General features: G+C 58.0%; 1 protein-coding gene across 1 annotated transcript in view; it reads left to right on the top strand.

Moving 5' to 3' along the window:
• ANPEP (alanyl aminopeptidase, membrane) overlaps positions 1–17,004 on the top strand; it is a 32,009-nt gene that overhangs the window by 10,989 nt on the left and 4,016 nt on the right. Inside the window, exons 3-14 of the mRNA XM_029910778.1 lie at positions 7,756–7,927; positions 8,349–8,462; positions 8,963–9,106; positions 9,205–9,270; positions 11,656–11,721; positions 12,506–12,678; positions 13,125–13,204; positions 13,667–13,803; positions 14,000–14,055; positions 14,946–15,093; positions 15,446–15,537; positions 16,550–16,660. Coding sequence (XP_029766638.1) covers positions 7,756–7,927; positions 8,349–8,462; positions 8,963–9,106; positions 9,205–9,270; positions 11,656–11,721; positions 12,506–12,678; positions 13,125–13,204; positions 13,667–13,803; positions 14,000–14,055; positions 14,946–15,093; positions 15,446–15,537; positions 16,550–16,660 — 1,359 coding nt within the window. The remainder of the gene's footprint in view (positions 1–7,755; positions 7,928–8,348; positions 8,463–8,962; positions 9,107–9,204; positions 9,271–11,655; positions 11,722–12,505; positions 12,679–13,124; positions 13,205–13,666; positions 13,804–13,999; positions 14,056–14,945; positions 15,094–15,445; positions 15,538–16,549; positions 16,661–17,004) is intronic.

Here is a 17,004-nt window from a genome sequence, read left to right as displayed (position 1 = left end):
AGGTGAAAGCAAGTAAACATAGATACACCAATGAGTTACAATCTTAAGTTTCAAAAGGTAATAGAAGCTTCTATAATCCACCAGCTGTATTTGTCCTTTAGGGCTAACCCTGGCTAAGCAGCTGGGGATCCCTTGCTTATGCCTTATAAACCTTGCCCCCCAGAGTCCAAGCAGCACAGAGATCCAGTTCCTTCTTGTTGGGGGTTTCTATTCCCCTTCTCTCTCTCGTGCTCTGAGCTGTGAACTCAGCTGACGGGAGGAATCCACTTGCAGGACTCGTTTTCATGGGGGGATAAGAGGGACAGTAACCAACAGTCTTTTGTCCTCTTTAATGTGCCACTCTCCTCTGGTGTCAATGGCCCGTCCCTGCTGGGGAGGATGTGACCCCTGCTGGCGGGGGGGGTCAGCCCTTTGCTCTAGTTAATGTCTCTCTCCTGACTGGTCATTTGTACGGTCACAGGAGCTCAGGATGCAAACGCTCAGATAGCCCCGTGCAGGATGGGGCAGAGGTTGTAAGTGCAATCGGTGCTGCAGCCACTCACAAGCATTCCAGAAGGTCTAAACCCTAAACACATTCTCATCGTTCTAATGCCTGTTTTACAAACCCCCCAGCTGAGCCAGACGGATCCCAGCTCGCACCTGTCAGCGTGCGGCTGAGACATGGGCACCGTGGCTGCCAGCATCACTCTCCCAATGCCCAGATGGGGTCGGAAGGGGTGTCTCTGGCACTCCCGAATAAGCCTCAGGGCCCCCCTTTTCTTTACAAGGCATCAGGATTATTTCCAGCTCCTACTCCTGAAGAGCTAGACTCCAGCGTCATCGTCTGGAATTGGTCCCTTTGGCCCGCTGCACCTATATTAGCAGGGTGCGGCCTGTTAAAACCAGGCTTAAATCTTCTCTTAAACAGATAAGGCTTAAGTTGTTGAATAGCCAAACAATGGCCCAGGATTTCCTCTCACTGCCAGCACAGTCCTGTTCAATGGGGTCAGTTATTTACCCAGGAAGATGATGGGGGCCCCTTGTCCCCGGCCCCAGCCTGCATTAGCATGTGCCTAGCTCCGTGTTCGACGTCAGGGCACAATTGAAATCAGGGCTGGCAAAACTGGCTCTTTAGACAAAGCCTCTTTATGCCTTTCTCCCAGGCCTGGTCCCAGGGCCGGCTCCAGGGTTTTGGCCGCCACAAGCAGCCCAAAAAAAAAAAAACGACAACACCACCTGCGGCCGCAATCCGGCGGGAGGTCCTTCGCTCCGAGCGGGAGTGAGGGACCGTCCGCCGAATTACCGCCGAATAGCTGGACGTGCCGCCCCTCTCCGGAGCGGCCGCCCCAAGCACCTGCTTGCCAGGCTGGTGCCTGGCGCCGGCCCTGCCTGGTCCATAGCAGCCAGGCTGGCTGCCCCTTTGTGGTAAGGTCTGTTATGGGGGCCACAAATCCCCTTTGCAAACCTCCGGTGATAGCTGGCCAGACTGATCAAAGATTGGCCCTGCTGCTTGGTTCGTAGGGCTGGCCATAAGAGCCTCGAATCAAATCTAGGGGTTCCCTCGTTTGTCTCCCATAAAGAAGATCAAAGAGGGCAAGCCCTGTAGATTCCTGGGGTGCACTCCTGTATGTGAATGACAAATAAGGGAGCAACACATCCCAGTCATTCTCCTGCTGGGTAACACACATCCTCAGCATAGACATCAATGTCCCACTGAATCTTTCTACCAGCCCATCTGTCTCTGGATGATGGGGGGGAGGAGGGGCAGCCTTTACGTGTCTCACTCCACACAGCTCCCATCACTTTCTGAAAACTACAGACATGAAATGTGCACCATGGCGTGACAAGATTTCCCTGGGAAAATCCCCTGCTAAAATGGGGATTAGGGCAGTAGCCACAGTTTCAGCTTCTGCGATAGACGAAGCTGTGGCTTCCGGGTGCCTGGGGGCAGAATCCACCACAGCCAGTAGATGTGTCTTCCCATTCCTGGAAGGGCTGGGTAGGGGTCCCACAATGTCTGCAGACACTCTGGCAACACCTCCTTAATGATGGGCAATGGCTGCAAAGGTGCCGCGCAGGGTCCCTTTAACCTCTGACGCGTCTGACGTAAGACACGACTCTTACAGGCATTTTTTACTGTCTCACACATGTGAGGCCAATAGCAATTCTGTCCGGGCCTCTCACAGGCTCTCTGCACTCCTGAGTGTTCGGCAAAGGGACAGTCGTGACCCACCTGAAGCACCTCTGCCCTGTGCTTATAGGTACAGATACCTGTTTGCAAACCTCCCCAGGGCTCCTCTTTTCCCTTGTGGGAGCCTCCCTGGACAATAACCACCTCCTAGGAAAAAGTGACCCTTTCCTTCCCTGGCTGGGGTGTGACTGTGAGCCGCATTCCTCTCCTTGGCCAGGGAAGGAGCAGCCTGTTGAGCCCCCATAATGGCCTTTGGGGTCTCCCTGAAGTTCAGAGCAAAGCAGTGGTGTCTCCAAACCCCTCTGTGCCATACCCAGGCTGTGCTGCCCCTGCTCTCTAAGCTGGGGTGCCCTGTCTACCGCTTTGCTGCTCTAGCCTGCAATCCTGGGCCGCTCACAAACAGCCTCCAGCATGCAAGTCACTCCCCACATGGACTGTGTGCCTGCTGCAGCCAGCCACCCCTTGGCTCTTACCAGCTGGGTTTGTACCGCAGGGTGACCCTGGATTTCCCCCCAGAGATGTGTGTGCTGGACTGCCCAGCCCTCTCCTGGAAAGTACAAGCTATACGAAGTCTGTCGTTTATTAATAGAAAGGACAATGTACAAATCCTCAGGCTGCCAAACCCCAGACTTGTTCTGGAGCTTCCAGGAATTAAAGACGAATCTTTAATTCAAGATTAGGTCATGTGATGAAATTTCCAGGAATCCGTCCAACCCAAATTGGCAAACCTACAAATCCTGTTATCCCAAATGCAGTTTGCCAAACACTTCAGTTCAAACACACTGGATCAGTTCAAACAATAAAACCAGTTTATTATCTACAGAGAGGGCGATTTTAAGTGAATACAAGTAATGAACCATACAGGTCAGAACTAGTTACAAGAAAACTGAAGATAAAGCGCAGCTAAGGACTAACTCAGCAAACTAGGGGAAATTCAACGCCAAGGTTTTCTCACCACATGCTCTCAACAGTCTTGCTGGCCAAACTGCTTAGGCCAGGAGCCCTTCCCCAGCGAAATGGCGGCTTCCTTTGTCCCTTCCGGTGCAGTGACTCATTGGGCAGAGAGAGAGCGGGGGGGGGGGGCACACTGTGTTGTCTGCCCCTGTTTTTTGTAGTCCTTTCCCCCCTCTGAGAAGCATTTCCAGCCGGGAACGAGCAACAGGCAGGCTATGTGGATGGGAACCCCAGGCTGTATCTTTGCTAAGATGTAGGTTTTTCGCCCCTGCCCCCTTTCCTGCCAAGGAATGGCCAGGTAGCAGGTAAGGGCCCATTGGCCTTGTTTACAGCTGGCTGAGGCATCACCTGGCCCTTTGTCTCTGAGGAACTGGTCTGGCTCCTCCCCAGCCTTGGAACATGTGTTAGGCGTGTCTACACTGCACTTTCATCGTTAAACTTTTGTCGCTTAAAAACACCCCCATGAACGACAAAAGTTTTACCGAGGAAAAGCGCCGGTGCGGACAGCGCTGGGTGGGTGGAAGCCGCGCTCCCATCAACGGAGCTACCGGCCCTCGTTGGGGGTGGGCGTATTTTGTCCCAGCGGAGTGGCTGCAGTGGCACAGCCGCTCTGGGTAAGGTGTGCTGTGTAGTAACAGCAGACAGTGGCATCTTCCCGTATTTGACCAGGAAATGGGGAGTTTTCAAACGATACCTCCCCAGGCAGCCTTTGTACAAAGCTGGCACACCCCGTACTCCCGGCTGACAAAGGGCTGAGGGCGTCCCCCCCCCGCAGCCCTCCCTGCTGTTCACAGACAAGCCAGGCGAGGCAGAGCTGTGCTCTTCCTGGCGTGAGTTACAATATTAGTCTGCCTGGGCATGGCTAGAGGCTCCTGACCTCGTCAAGCCTCAGCGGGGAGCAGATCCGAATGCCCACAACACGATCTCCCTTACAGCCCTCGCACTGCAGTGGAGCTTGGCCAGAGGTGCAGTTCCGGGGGACTCAGCCAAAGCTGGTTCACGTACATTTTTACCAGGAGGCCTGTCTTCCTCCCTTGCTCAGCTTTCCTTGACCAAAGTGACCTGGGACACGGCGTGGGCAGCGTAGGCCATTCACTCTGGCATTTTAATAAATGCTGCACCACCCTCCCCAGGCTCAGTCCTAATACAGTTCACCAGGATTCCCTGTGGCTCACCGCTGGGGCACTGGGAGTGGTGTTCACTGCGGCAGGTGGGGCGTGGATCAGGGGGTTACCTTGTTTTGGGCTGGTTGGTTTTAGATGGCCGGGAGGCCCACAGGGATGTCAGCCTGCCTGCCTGCCTTCCCCTTTGCGCCGCGCTCTAAACCCTGGGCTGCCTTGGGGTTTTATCAAAGTTGGGGTTAGGTTTATTTCCAGTCCCCTCTTAAACTGGGTGATGGGGATTTCCCTTCCCCTGGGATTTCCCCCCCTCCCTCCATGGGCCCTTGATTCAACATATTCATCGACTATTTCTGCAGCCTCTAAAACCGTGGCTGGTTTTGGTCCCAGATGATCACCTTTGCAGATGACCCTAAACTGGGAGGAGTGGTAGATACACTGGAGGGTAGGGACAGGATACAGAGGGACCTAGACAAAACAGAGGATTGGGCCAAAAGAAACCTGATGAGGTTCAACAAGGACAAGTGCAGAGTCCTGCACTTAGGACGGAAGAATCCCATGCACTGCTACAGACTAGGGACCGAGTGGCTAGGCAGCAGTTCTGCAGAAAAGGACCTAGGAGTCACAGTGATGAGAAGCTGGATATGAGTCGATAGTGTGCTCTTGTTGCCAAGAAGGCTAATGGCATTTTGGGCTGTATAAGTAGGGGCATTGCCAGAAGATAGAGGGACGTGATCGTTCCCCTTTATTCGACATTGGTGAGGCCTCATCTGGAGTACTGTGTCCTGTTTTGGGCCCCACACTACAAGGAGGATGTGGAAAAATTGGAAAGAGTCCAGTGGAGGGCAACAAAAATGATTAGGGGTCTGGAGCACATGACTTATGAGGAGAGGCTGAGGGAACTGGGATTGCTTAGTCTGCAGAAGAGAAGAATGAGGGGGGATTTGATAGCTGCTTTCAACTACCTGAAGGGGGGTTCCAAAGAGGATGGATCTAGACTGTTCTCAGTGGTACCAGATGACAGAACAAGGAGCAATGGTCTCAGGTTGCAGTGGGGGAGGTTTAGGTTGGATATTAGGAAAAACTGTTTCACTAGGAGGGTGGTGAAGCACTGGAATGGGTTACCTAGGGAGGTGGTGGAATCGCCTTCCTTAGAGGTTTTTAAGGTCAGGCTTGACAAAGTCCTGGCTGGGATGATTTAGTTGGGGATTGGTCCTGCTTTGAGCAGGAGGTTGGACTAGATGACCTCCTGAGGTCCCTTCCAACCCTGATATTCTACGATTCTGTGATTCTTTACCTTGTCTGTAACTACCCTAAACAATTGCCCTGGGGCCATCCGATCAAAGATTTTCCATAATCACCTTCAGCCCCTCCCTCATTGTCCATTTTCTCATAAAATTACACGTAATCTGCATATTCCACACGACTGACATTGTCAAACACTCTGAGGTTTCTCCACTTCAATCGATGGGGCTCAGGGGAAATCTTACACCTTTTCAATACGTTCGCTTTACATTCCTGGTACACGTACCTCACCCTCCTCCATCTCATGAAAGACTTGTCTGGCTTCCCTTGTTCCTTTGGTTCAGAGGAGAGGCGGCTGCTTCTCCGCTGGGATATTGCGCATCCCACATAGTCTCCCAAGGCCGACAGGAACCCTTTTATGCATCTGTCTGGGTATCAGTTGGGCAGGCTTGCTCCCCCTCCCTTGTGTCATGGCGAGGGCACTCCCTGGACGAGGACGAGCTTCTATCAGCCTCCTGTGCGCCGTCTGCTCAGCTTCTTCATTTGGGTTAATTGCTGCTGTTTGTTCCATGTGTCTTTGGTGGCTTTCTCCTCCGCTGTCTGGGCTGCTCGGTCTCTGATCCGCAGTTCCGCCAGCAGTCTCTGGGGGTCGCTGTCTCCCTGGGCTCCAAGGTGCTGCAATCGGGCCAGTTCCAAGCTGAGGTTTCCTCTGTGGCATGTGGGTCTTCTCCTCCCCTGGGCACCGGATCAGGAGCAAAGCTCTCAGCTCTGGAACTGGGGCTTTCTTTGGATCGGACATGCCCCTCTGCAGACTTGGCTGGCCAGGGGCTTTTCTCACAAGCCAGCAGAGCCTGTGGCTCACTCATGGTGTCAGTTCTTTAACCTTTACAACGCTCACTGTTGAGTTTAAATTTTAACAGCACTGGGGTTCTAATCTATGAGCTTAATCGACTTCTGGTATGTGAATCCTGTCAAGCTGTCTGCAGGGACTCAAGAGCGTGGGTACCAACCTCAGGGCAGGCTGGTAGAACCGGGGCACTAACCCCAGACGGGCGGGGAGTTCTCTACCTAGATTGCACCAGCCAGTTATCGAGTGTAAACCCCTCCGGCACTGTGACAGCCTGAACATGGAGCCACGGACAGTTCCCGTGTGTGCTCCGATCCGCCTCACCACCCAGGTGAGCCTTACGCCAAGGATCCCAGCAATGTTCAGGCTACTCCCAGTCCCAAAGGACCAGTCACTTACCCCAGGGCAGTTGCACCTCAGATCTCACACCAAAGACAGCACTTGTAGCCAGTTCAATAATAAACTCCACACCGACATATTAATAGGAAAAAGAAACCAGAGAGTTATTTTCAAGGTGAAAGCAAGTAAACATAGATACACCAATGAGTTACAATCTTAAATTCAAAAAGTAATAGAAGCTTCTACAATCCACCAGCTGTATTTGTCCTTTAGGGCTAACCCTGGCTAAGTAGCTGGGGCTCCCTTGCTTATGGCTAGAAACTTTGCCCCCAGAGTCCAAGCAGCACAGAGATCCAGTTCCTTCTTGTTACGGTTTTTTAACCCCTCCTGCCACGTGCCCTGGACTGGGCAGTTCGCTAATGGGAGGAATCCACTTGCATGACTCGTCTTCACAGCGGGCGGGGGGAGGGCAGAACAACACACGGCTGTTGTCCTCTTTATCGTCCCACAACAGTCCTGGTGTCAACGGCCCGTCCCTGCTGGGCAGGATGCGACACCTGCTGTTGGGAGTCAGCCCTTCCCACTGGTTAGTCTCTCCTGTCTGGTGATCTACACAGTCACAGGGGCTCACAATGCACCCGCTCAGCTATTCCCTGACAACACGGGAGCCAGCTGCTCGGAGTGAGCTGCAGCCACTCACCAGCATTCACTGAACACTGAGCACATCCTTATCACTCTCCTACCTGTTGTAACCGTACTAACGCCCGGCTGAGCCAGACCGATTCCAGCTATGTTATTTGTCCATGTTCAGTGAGGCATGGGGACCTTGGCATGAACTGGCCCCGGTGGGCCAGCACCACAGGGGGGCCTGTGGTCTCCCATGGGGGTTGGGGGGGTTCCGTGCTCTCCCATGGGGGCGGGTGGGGTACCGTGCTCTCCCATGGGGATCAGGGGGTTCTGTGCTCTCCCATGGGGTCGGGGGGTTCTGGGCTGTCCCATGGGGTCGGGGGGTTCTGGGCTGTCCCACGGAGGTGGGGGTTTTCATGCTCTCCCGGGGGTGGGGGTGCAACTCTGCTAACGAGGCCTGTCCCTCTCCCAGACCAGGTTGCCCTTCCAGACTTCAACGCAGGTGCCATGGAGAACTGGGGACTGGTGACGTACCGGGAGAACTCGCTGCTCTACGACCCTCTCTTCTCCTCCGTTGGCAACAAGGAGAGGGTGGTGACGGTGATCGCTCATGAGCTTGCCCACCAGGTACCCAGTATATCCCCCTCTGCCTCCCTTCTGCCCTCAGCTGGGTGTAGAGAGACTGAAGGGCTGACACTAGTCCGGGGTTCCCTGGGATCGGGGCTCCCTGGCTGTGTGTGTTGGGCGGGGGATGACTCTGTCCCGGGGCTCCCTGGGCTTGGGGTTTCCCTGGCTGTGTGTCGGGGGGGGCTCTGTCCTGGGGCTCCCTGGGCATGGGGGCTCCCTAGCTTTGTGTGTTGGGGGGGCTGTAGCTTGGGGTTCCCTAGGATCGGGGCTCCCTGGCTGTGTGTGGAGGGGCGGGGGCTCTGTCATGGGGCTCCCTGGGTGGGGGGGTTCCCTGGCTTTGTGTGTCAGGGGGGCTCTGTCCCGGGGCTCCCTGGGCATGGGGGCTCCCTGGCTGACCCTCCCCGTCTCACTCTCTCCGCAGTGGTTCGGGAACCTGGTGACCCTGCGCTGGTGGAACGACCTGTGGCTGAACGAGGGCTTTGCCTCCTACGTAGAGTACCTGGGGGCGGACTCAGCTGAGCCTTCCTGGCACATCGTGAGTAGCCCCAGCAGGGGGTGCTACCCAGCGGGCTGCAGCGGCAGGAGGCGCGTGGGAACTGGATCGCCACGGTGGCAGGCTTCGGCCCAAGCAGGGTCACCTGCGGCCTTGCAGGAAGGAGTTGCGTGCTCCTGGGGAGGGGGCCCTGCTCTCCGGTTGGCTGCAGCCTTTCCTGGCGCTGGGACCGGGGGATGGAGGCCAAGGGGTCTCTGTCGTCCCTCCAGAGGGGCAGTGTGGAGCTGCCGGCAGCAGTGAGCGAGCGCTGCTTGCCGGGGCAGGACCCACCCCCAGCTCCTGGTGCTGCTGGGTGGGGAGGAAGCAGTCCCCATCCTGCAGGTGGGTGAGAACGCGGAGCTCTAGGCTGGGGGCGGGAAGGGAAGAGACGGCACCGTGTCCGGGCTGGTGGCAGTCCCCACACGCCCACGGAGGGCTGGTCGGCGGCTGGGTGCTGAGCGCCGGCACCGCCCCGGGCAGGCTGTAACTTTGTGCCTTTGCAGAAAGACCTGATAGTGCAGAGTGAGATGTACCGCGTGATGAAGGTCGACGCGCTGGCCTCCTCGCACCCGCTCTCCTTCCTGGAGAGCGAGATCAACACACCGGCGCAGATCAGCGAGGTCTTCGACGCCATCGCCTACAGCAAGGTGAGGGACCCCCCCGGGGACTGCCTGGGGTTGGGAGCAGCCCCTCCTGGGAAGCTGCTCGGACCCTCGCTCAGCGCCTCTCTCTGATCTCCCTGCAGGGGGCGTCGGTGCTGCGGATGCTCTCGGAGTTCCTCACCGAGGACAGCTTCAAGAAGGGGCTGCAGGTGAGGCCCTGGCGGGGCTGCGTGCCAAGCAGAGGGCTCGGCCGGACGCGTCCTGCATGGCCCCTGCTCCGAGATCGGCGTCGGCCTGGGCTCCCTTGGGAGGGCGCTCTGCCTTAGGGGGAACCTGCCAAGCCTCCCCACACTCTGGCAGCGCTCACCAGACCCGCGGCCAGTCTGCAGGAGGCAGTGCTGGAGGGGCAGAGGAGTGGGTACTGCCTGAGGGCAATGGATGGTGCTGGGGGAGTGCCCACTTCGCACATGCAACGCCCTGCTCAGCGTGAGTTACATGCCCGCTCTGTGCCAGTGCACAGGCTGCAGGGCCGGGGCAGTCCCTGGCTACAAAGACTGGCAGTTCAGTCAAGCTTTGGCTTGGAGGTCCCTGGTCCAATGGAGCGTTGGCCAGCATGGCAGCCGTCATGCCCATGGTGGCCGTGCCTGGGGAAGGGCCCAGCCTGCACACTCGCTCCCATGGTCTCAGTGCAGCGCCCGGCGGCATGGCCCTGCGGTGCCCACGCCCACCCAAACACCCTGCAGGGGAAGAGTGTGGGCGAGCAGCAGGGAGGGCTCTGCTGCTGGGAGCATTGGCCTCTGCCTTTGAGAGCCGTGCCCAGAAAGTCTGGGGCTTTGCTCAGTGCAATCCCTCTGCCTTCGCCTGGCAGCGGGGGAGCAGGATGTACTCTTGGGGAGGCGGCTCCTCTGCTGAGACCTGGCTCTGGGATCCCCATCTCATCCCGAGCGAATAAGAACATCAGAACAGCCAGACTGGGTCAGACCAAAGGTCCATGTAGCCCAGTATCCTGTCTACCGACAGTGGCCAATGCCAGGTGCCCCAGCGGGAATGAACAGAATAGGGAATCATCAAGTGATCCATCCCCTGTCGCCCATTCCCAGCTGCTGGCAAACAGAGGCTAGGGACACCATCCCTGCCCAACCTGGCTAATAGCCATTGATGGACCTATCCTCCATGAATTTATCTAGTTCTTTTTTGAACCCTGTTATAGTCTTGGCCTTCACAACATCCTCTGGCAAGGAGTTCCACAGGTTGACTCTGCGTTGTGTGAAGAAATACTTCTTTTTGTTTGTTTTAAACCTGCTGCCTGTTAATTTCATTTGGTGGCCCCTAGTTCTTGTGTTACGAGGAGTAAATAACACGTCCTTATTTACTTTCTCCACACCAGTCATGATTTTATAGACCTCTATCATATCCCCCCTCAGTCGTCTCTTTTCCAAGCTGAAAAGTCCCAGTCTTATTAATCTCTCCTCATACGGAAGCTGTTCTATACCCCTAATCATTTTTGTTGCCCTTTTCTGTACCTTTTCCAATTCCAATATATCTTTTTTGAGATGGGGCGACCACATCTGCACACAGTATTCAAGGTGTGGGCGTACCATGGATTTATATAGAGGCAGTATGATCTTTTCTGTCTTATTATCTATCCCTTTCCTAATGATTCCCAACCTTCTGTTCGCTTTTTTGACTGCTGCTGCACATTGAGCGGATGTTTTCAGAGAACTATCCACAATGACTCCAAGTTCTCTTTCTTGAGTGGTAACAGCTAATTATGACCCCATCATTTTATATGTATAGTTGGGATTATGCTTTCCAATGTGCATTACTTTGTATTTATCAACATTGAATTTCATCTGCCATTTTGTTGCCCAGTCACCCAGTTTTGTGAGATCCTTTGGTAGCTCTTCACAGTCTGCCTGGGACTTAACTATCTTGAGTAGTTTTGTATCATCTGCAAATTTTGCCACCTCACTGTTTACCCCTTTTTCCAGATCATTTATGGATATGTTGAATAGGACTGGGCCCAGTACAGACCCCTGGGGGACACCCTATTTACCTCTCTCCATTCTGAAAACTGACCATTTATTTCTACCCTTTGTTTCCTATCTATTAACCAGTTACCAGTCCATGAGAGAACCTTCTCTCTTATCCCATGACAGCTTACTTTGCTTAAGAGCTTTTGGTGAGGGACCTTGTCAAGGGCTTTCTGAAAGTCTAAGTACACTATATCCACTGGATCCCCCTTGTCCACATGCTTGTTGACCCCCTCAAAGAATTCTAGTAGATTGGTGAGGTATGATTTCCCTTTACAAAAACCATGTTGACTATTGCCCAGCAAATGATGTTCATGTCTGTGTCTGACAATCTTGTTCTTTACTAATAGTTTCAACCGGTTTGCCTGATACTGAAGTCTGGCTCACTGCCTGTAACTGCCGGGATCACCTCTGGAGCCCTTTTTAAAAATTGGCATCACATTAGCTATTCTCCAGTCATTTGGTACAGAACCTGATTTAAATGTTAGGTTACAGATGACAGTTAGTAATTCTGCAATTTCGCATTTGAGTTCCTTCTTCCCTTTCCCTGTGTTTTCACAGTCCTACCTCCACGCCTTCAGCTACGGAAACACGGTCTACGACGATCTGTGGACTCATTTGCAAAAGGTACGAAGCTCCTCCCACCAGCTGGAGGAGCATGACCAGGGCTGGGCTGGGTTTCTGTTGCATGGCACTTAGTGTAAGAAGCCTGTTACTGTCAGGGACAGAGGGGCTGGGGCCCACCCAGCCGTGATGAAACTGAAATTCAGGTCCCGCAGCCACCGTCCCTCTGCCCCTTTGGCACATAGGCTCCATTTGCACGACACGCTCCCACACAGGGCACAGTGCTGGCTGCGTGCCTGGGCCCAGCAGGCACATGGGCGGGCTCGGCGCATGGCTCCGCTGGGCACAGGAGAGGAATCGGTGCCGTTCCCTGGCAGGGGCCTGATGGGTGCTTGTCTTGCCTTGTCCGTGCTGCACAAACACGGAGGATGGCATGGCCCCTGCCCCAGAGAGCGCCTGATCCTGCCAGCTCTTGCACCCGGCTCATGTGAGTAGCGCCTGGGAACCCTGCTGAGCCCAGCCGGGACGACCGTAAGATACTGTTCTTTCAAGAGCTGGTGAACGGCGTCCTCGTCGCTGGGGGAGGCTGGCGTGACGCCGCCGGTGACTCTGCCAGAGCTCTAGACAGGCGGTGAGGGGGGAGCGTCCATGTCACAGCACGTGCAGCAGCTGTGGGGGTTCGACCCAACCTCCCAAACACCCAGCTCTGGGCACTTCTCTCTGCCCCCAAAGGTGCCCTGTAGAAGGGCAGGGGGTGGGGACGGAGCCGGGACTCCCTGGCCTAGCCTCTGCGGGAGCCGATCTGCAGAGAACAGCAGCCAATAGCCCCTTACCGCCCCCTGCACAGGTGGTGGATGAAGACAAAATTCAGCTCCCCACCACCATCAAAGGCATCATGGATCGCTGGACACTGCAGATGGGCTTCCCCATGGTGACTGTGAACACGAAAAATGGCTCCATTAGCCAGAGACACTTCTTACTGGACACCGAATCCACTGTCGAGCGGCCCTCGGCGTTCAAGTGAGTGATCAAGCGGCCCTTGCTGCCCCCCGAGGTCCCACGCTGGAGAGGTCGGCTGTCCTAAGCGCAGTGGGGCATGAGCCCCTCCCCTGCCACCACAGAGCCCCACGGCGGTGCCTCTCGGAGGGGGCCTCTGCGGGATCGTGGCCAGGGCTGCACTGCGGCACCCCCAGGTAGAGACCTTGTGGTGCTGGGTCCCCTGGAGCCCCATGGGCCTTCTGCCTCCGAGAGCCCCGAGGCCAGCCCCGTTCCTCTGTGCTCTTTGCAGGGCCCTCCCCATGGGGCGTCGCCCCTTTGAGGGGTGAGGGTGTGATACGGGTGAGCTCGCACCGATCGCTGGGAGCGGGGGATCCCTCGCACTGGGGGGCTGGGACTCTGCCGGGGGCAGAACCAGCAGAGTAAGGAAGGGCAGGAGAAGACCCCAGTGTCTGTCTGTCCGTCTGCAGCTACACCTGGATAGTCCCTGTCACTTGGATGAAGCAGCAGGATGGGGCAGAACAGATGTACTGGCTCACCGAGACCTCAGGTACGTGCTGGTCCCTGGGCGTGTCCCAGGCACCGGTGCTACTGCAGGAGCAGGATATGCTGCTAGCGGGCGACAGGCTAGCAGTTGCCAGGTTTGCCATGCCAGTGCCATGGTCAGTGCCCCAGGGAGATTTCAGTGCGGTTACTGGGGGTGTCACATCCCCCTCTTCAGCCCAGGCAGGTCAGCAGGGGGAGAGTCTTTGTAGGGGAGCAGCCCCCGGAGGGGCTCAGTGGGGGGTTCTAGGGGGTGGGCCTCGGAGGGGGTCGGTGGGGGGGGTTAGGGGGATGCCCCCAGAGGGGCTCGGTGGGGGGTTCTAGGGGGAGGCCCCCAGAGGGGCTTGGCGGGGGGGCTTCTAGGGGGAGGCCCGTGGAGGAGCTCAGTGGGGGGTTCTAGGCTCAGGGACTCTCTGCTGTAGACTTGAAGGGAGGGACCCCACTAATGTGCTTCCTTTTCCTTTCTCAGCCACCAACCAATTGTTTGTGGTGACTGGTGCCTCCAACTGGCTCCTGCTCAACATCAACGTGACGGGGTATTTCCGGGTGAACTACGACCAGGACAACTGGAACAAGCTGCTGACCGAGCTGGGCACCAGTCATGAGGTACCCGAAAGCCCAGCCTCTGCCCCCGCACCAGCACTCTCAGCCCAGGGGACCAGGCCCCTGCTGTGGGGCGGCCGGGCCCCAAGCTGGGTCAGGGACCCCAGAGCCAGCCCAAGCTGAGTCGCCCATTCCATGGCTCTTCTCCCCCCCACAGTCTGCTCCTGCCCCCCACGTAATCGTCTTTGCTCTTTTCCAGGCCATCCCGGTGATAAACCGAGCCCAGATCATTGACGATGCCTTTAACCTGGCCAGGTGAGTCACCCGGGCCGCCACGGGGTGACAACCAGCCTCTGGCCTCCTCCTCCAACCCCACAGCGGAGTCCTCTCCCCACGGTGCCTGAGCAAGGCTGGCAGGTCGGGGAGACGTCTGTCCCCGCAGGCAGCGAGAGGGAGGCCCCCACACCCTCCGGTTCCCCCTCTCTGGGCTGGGCAGCTAGGAATCTCCCGCTGCGTCTCGCTGGCAGCTCAGCGCTGGACGGTGCAGGAGTAGGTGCCGCAGTGGGGGCTGAGGGGCCGGCAGAGCTGGGTGCTGAGATCCCAGCAGGCCCACGGGCAGGCGACTGGGCTGCTGAATGCCTGAGGCGTTGCGGGCCCGGCTCTGCGCCTACCCCAGGTACACAGCCAGCCTGCGCTGGGCTCTGTCCTGCCTGGCACCCTGGTGCCAGAGGGTGCGAGGAGAGTCCAGCTGGGGGCTTGTGTGGGGAGCTGGGCTGCACGTCCCCATCGCCCGGCCAGGCTGGCCCCTGTGGGTGGGGCAGCAAACATCCAGGGGGCAGGTGTGGGGGGGGTAACAGAGCAGGCCCCGCGGAGGGTCTTTGGGATGGACTGGCCACGCTGCTGGCTGGCAGGCAGGGCTCAGTCTGTGGGGTATTAGCAACAGGGGATGCGGAGGGGTCCATTGCCGGGGCAGGGGGGATAGAAGGGGGTGGGGTCCATTGCCGGGGGGGGATAGGAGGGGGTGGCCAGGCGGGGATGGGGGGAGTCCATTGCCAGGGGGATGGGAGGGGGGGGGGAGGGGGGGAGGGGGGGGTCCATTGCCGGGGGGGATGGGAGGAGACGGGGCCATTGCCAGGCAGGGAGGGCGCAGAGGCCACGTCTGGTGGCGTGGCAGGAGGACGTGAGCTTTGCAATTGGCTGTTTAGGGCCAAACACATCAACATCACGCTGGCTCTGAATACTACCACCTACCTGGGCAAGGAGCGGGAGTACCTGCCCTGGAGCGCCGCCCTCGACAACCTGGGCTACTTCCGCCTGATGTTTGACCGCAGCGAGGTGTACGGCCCCATGCAGGTGAGCCCCCGCCTGCCGCAGGTGAGCCCCCGCCTGCCCCAGGCCAGGTGGATTGCGGGCAGCATGGCTGGATGGCACTCGGATGGCCACTCTGCCGTCCCCGCCTGTGCGGGGTCAGTTCAGCCGTGGGCCTGGCACAAACGCAGGGCATAGGGTGGGCTCTGCAAATCGCCCCAGCGAGCCGGAGAGGCGGGCCCCAGAGGGTCGGAGCTGCCCGGGGAAGGGCATGGGGTGGGGGAAAGGAGGCGGCAGGAGTCGTAGGCGCGCTGGGTGATCGCGGCGTGACGGGGGGAAGGCTCAGAGCTCCTGATCCTTCTGGCAAGCGGCGCTCACCCTGCCCGTCCTCCCCCAGAAATACATCCGGAAGCAGGTGACCCCCTTGTTCCAGTACTTCGGAAACATCACCTCCAACTGGACCAGGCTCCCGGACGGCTTGATGGAGCAGTGAGTCCCAGCGCGGCACGTCCTCCGGCCAGCCACAGGGCAGGCCCTGCGCCCCCGGCGCCCCTGGGGCCTGCAGAACTGGCTCCTCCCGTGACTGCTGCTGCCTCTTTTCCAAGGGGAGGGCTCTGGGTCCCCCCTTTCCTGCCCCACCCCTCAGCCAAGGGAGGCGCTGGGCACGGCTCCCAGAGTGCGGGCACGCTGGGGCCGGTTGGGTGGCCCTGTGTTACGGGCACATGCCACTCTGTGCCCAGTCCCAGGCACCCTCCAGACCCTGCCTCTCCTCTCGCTCTTCCTCTGCCCCCGCGGACCCCGAGAGGCCGGGCGTTCCCCTCCCCACTGGCGGGATGGCTGAGCTGGGCAGTGGCACCCGCTGGGCAGGAGGCAGAGGCACCCAGGGTATGTCTACACTACAGGATTAATCCGAATTTAGATAATTCGAATTTAGGAAACAGGTTGTATAAATTCGATTGTGCGCGGCCACACTAAGAACCTTAATTCGGTTTTAAACCACATTAATTCGGTGGTGTGCGGCCACACTACACCATTAACTTAAACACAGTAATTCGGTGGTGTGCGTCCACACTAACCCTAATCCGAATTAACAAAATCGATTTAGGCTCTACTCCGTTCGTCGAGGTGGAGTACAGAAATCGATTTAAAGGGCCCTTTAATTCGAATTAACTGGCTCTGTAGTGTGGACGGGTGAAGGGTTAATTCGGATTAAGGCAGCTAAATCCGAATTAAAGTCCTAGTGTAGACCAGGCCCCAGGCAGCACTGTCCCCGGTAGTGCCCACTGCTCGCAGCCTCAGAGCGAGGCGACCCCCACCCAGCCCGTGCTGCGCCTGGCAGATGGGGCAGCGGGAGAGACACCTCCTGGGCCCGGCTGGTGATGGGCCGGTGGGCGCCTGCCTCTGTCACGGTCATTCTGCCTGGTCTCCCTGCCCGCCGGGCCTGGCTCCTAGGGCCCCTTCGCCGGGTCCAGCCGCTGACACGGCTCCTCTCCCCACTCAGGTACAACGAGATCAACGCCATCAGCACGGCCTGTACCCAAGGCGTCCCTGAGTGCACGCAGCTGGCGGCCGCCTTCTTCAACCAGTGGAAGCAAAACCCCAGCAACAACCCGTGAGCCCTTCCCCGTGGCCTCTGGGCAGGGGGGAGGTGGATGGGGGGCTGGGCCGGGCTGGGCCATGGCGCTGCTCTGGGCTGGGGGGCTGGGCTGGACCGGGCCATGGCATCCCCTGGGATGGGGGGCAGGGCTGGACCAGGCCTTGGTTCCCCCCTGGGCTGGGGGGTGGGCTGGACCGGGTCGTGGCGCCCCCCTGGGATGGGGGGCTGGGCTGGACTGGGTCGTGGCGCCCCCCTGGGATGGGGGGCTGGGCTGGACCGGGCCATGGCGCCCCCCTGGGTTGGGAGGCAGGACTGGACCGGGCCTTGGTTCCCCCCTGGGTTGGGGGGCTGGGCTGGAC

This window comes from Terrapene carolina, unplaced genomic scaffold, assembly GCF_002925995.2.
Source record: "Terrapene carolina triunguis isolate 2854851 unplaced genomic scaffold, T_m_triunguis-2.0 Scaffold67, whole genome shotgun sequence".
Classification (NCBI taxonomy): domain Eukaryota; kingdom Metazoa; phylum Chordata; order Testudines; family Emydidae; genus Terrapene; species Terrapene triunguis.
The sequence above is the reverse complement of the archived record's forward strand: the minus strand, read 5'-3'. Positions and strand labels throughout refer to the sequence as shown.